General features: G+C 62.1%; 1 protein-coding gene across 1 annotated transcript; it reads right to left on the bottom strand.

The window, feature by feature from the left end:
* Positions 1-200: 200 nt before the first annotated feature.
* LOC119293730 (probable membrane-associated kinase regulator 4) lies at positions 201-1,299 on the bottom strand. The gene has a single exon (XM_037572103.1). It carries the CDS (start codon positions 1,145-1,147, stop codon positions 308-310), a length of 840 nt encoding a protein of 279 aa, XP_037428000.1. The 5' UTR covers positions 1,148-1,299; the 3' UTR covers positions 201-307.

The raw sequence follows: 1,299 nt of genomic DNA, 5'->3' as shown, positions 1-1,299 counted from the left end.
CGGAGAAGCCCGCGCCATAATTTGGCTGACCAAACGGGCTGGCCGCCGTCTTTGTCTCGGTTTGGTGTTTTTTGTTTCCATGAACAAATACTCCCGTCTCAACTTTGTACTGAGGTAGTACAAAATTGGGACAGTTATTTTGGGACGGACCGACGCGAAGAAAAAGAAACAGATATAATTGACGCCGATAATGCAATACGTAGAATGAAAGAGACACTTCACATTATTATCATATTATGATCAGCCATTTTTCATGCACACGTACTACACAGCTCTGACGGGAAGGAATTGGGCTACAGGAGGAGGACTAGGAAAGGGCAGGGAAGGAGCAGAGGGCGGCGTCGCTGACGCTCTTCCTGGCGAGGAGCACGCGCTGCTGCTGCGACCGCTTGCAGTAGGCGATGGCGCCCTGGATCAGCCCCTCCGACTCCGACCGGCAGCTGCTGCTCCTCTTCAGGGCCGGGGCGCTCCCGCACGAGTTCCTCCTCGCCGACGACGGCGCTGTCGTCGGTCGCCACTTGATCACGCCGGAGAAGGACTTGCGTTGCCGGACCTGCTCCTCCTCTTCCATCAGCTTCTCCCGCTCAATGCTGCTCCTCAGCGTCGTCGGGGCCGGGCTGCTGACGTAGCTGTTCTTGATCAGCCCAAATGCCGACCTGCCGCTGACACCGACGCCCTTGTCATGCCTGGCCCTGCTCCCGGACCGAGCACCGTCGTCGGAGCACCAGGTCCTGGCGAACAGGGACCGGAAGAAGGCCCGCGACGCCTGCAGCCTCGCCTGCATGGCCTTGCCGGGCTTCCTGCGCCGGCCGGAGCCCTCCGCGTGCGGTGGAGCATGCGAGGAGTGCTGCAATGGCGCCACCGTGGCGGTGCCCCTTCTGCCGCAGCCGCCTGTGGCGCCGGCGTCCGCATCAAGCAGCTTGCCCCCCGGCCTCGGCGCGACCTTGTGCTGCCTGGCCCGCCGGACAAGCTCATCCGGGCACGGGCAGGGCGCCGCCGGTTTGCTCCGGCACACCCGAAACTCGTACTCCCCGTGGGAGCTGAGATCCAGGTCGATGTACTCCTCCTCCGCAAACGAGTGCGCGCTAGCAGCACTGCTCGCTCTCGCTCTCACCATCGCGGCGCCGCCGTGCGCTCTGGGGCACATTGGGGGGTAAATTCAACAAGCTGGTCAAGCAATGGCTCCGACGGTCGCAAGGAGGGGGGAGTGAGTTAATAGAGGACGGGGGAGAAGGGGGGCAGTGTCAGGAGTTTGAACAAAAATTATGGGCAACGCGATGGCAGGGGCAGTGGCAGGGC

Source organism: Triticum dicoccoides, chromosome 4B (assembly GCF_002162155.2).
Source record: "Triticum dicoccoides isolate Atlit2015 ecotype Zavitan chromosome 4B, WEW_v2.0, whole genome shotgun sequence".
Taxonomy (NCBI): Eukaryota; Viridiplantae; Streptophyta; class Magnoliopsida; order Poales; family Poaceae; genus Triticum; species Triticum dicoccoides.
The sequence above is the reverse complement of the archived record's forward strand: the minus strand, read 5'-3'. Positions and strand labels throughout refer to the sequence as shown.

Bases quoted from the DNA above. Each gene is read 5' to 3' on its own strand.
- LOC119293730 (XM_037572103.1), bottom strand. From the start codon at position 1,147: ATGTGCCCCAGAGCGCACGGCGGCGCCGCGATGGTGAGAGCGAGAGCG.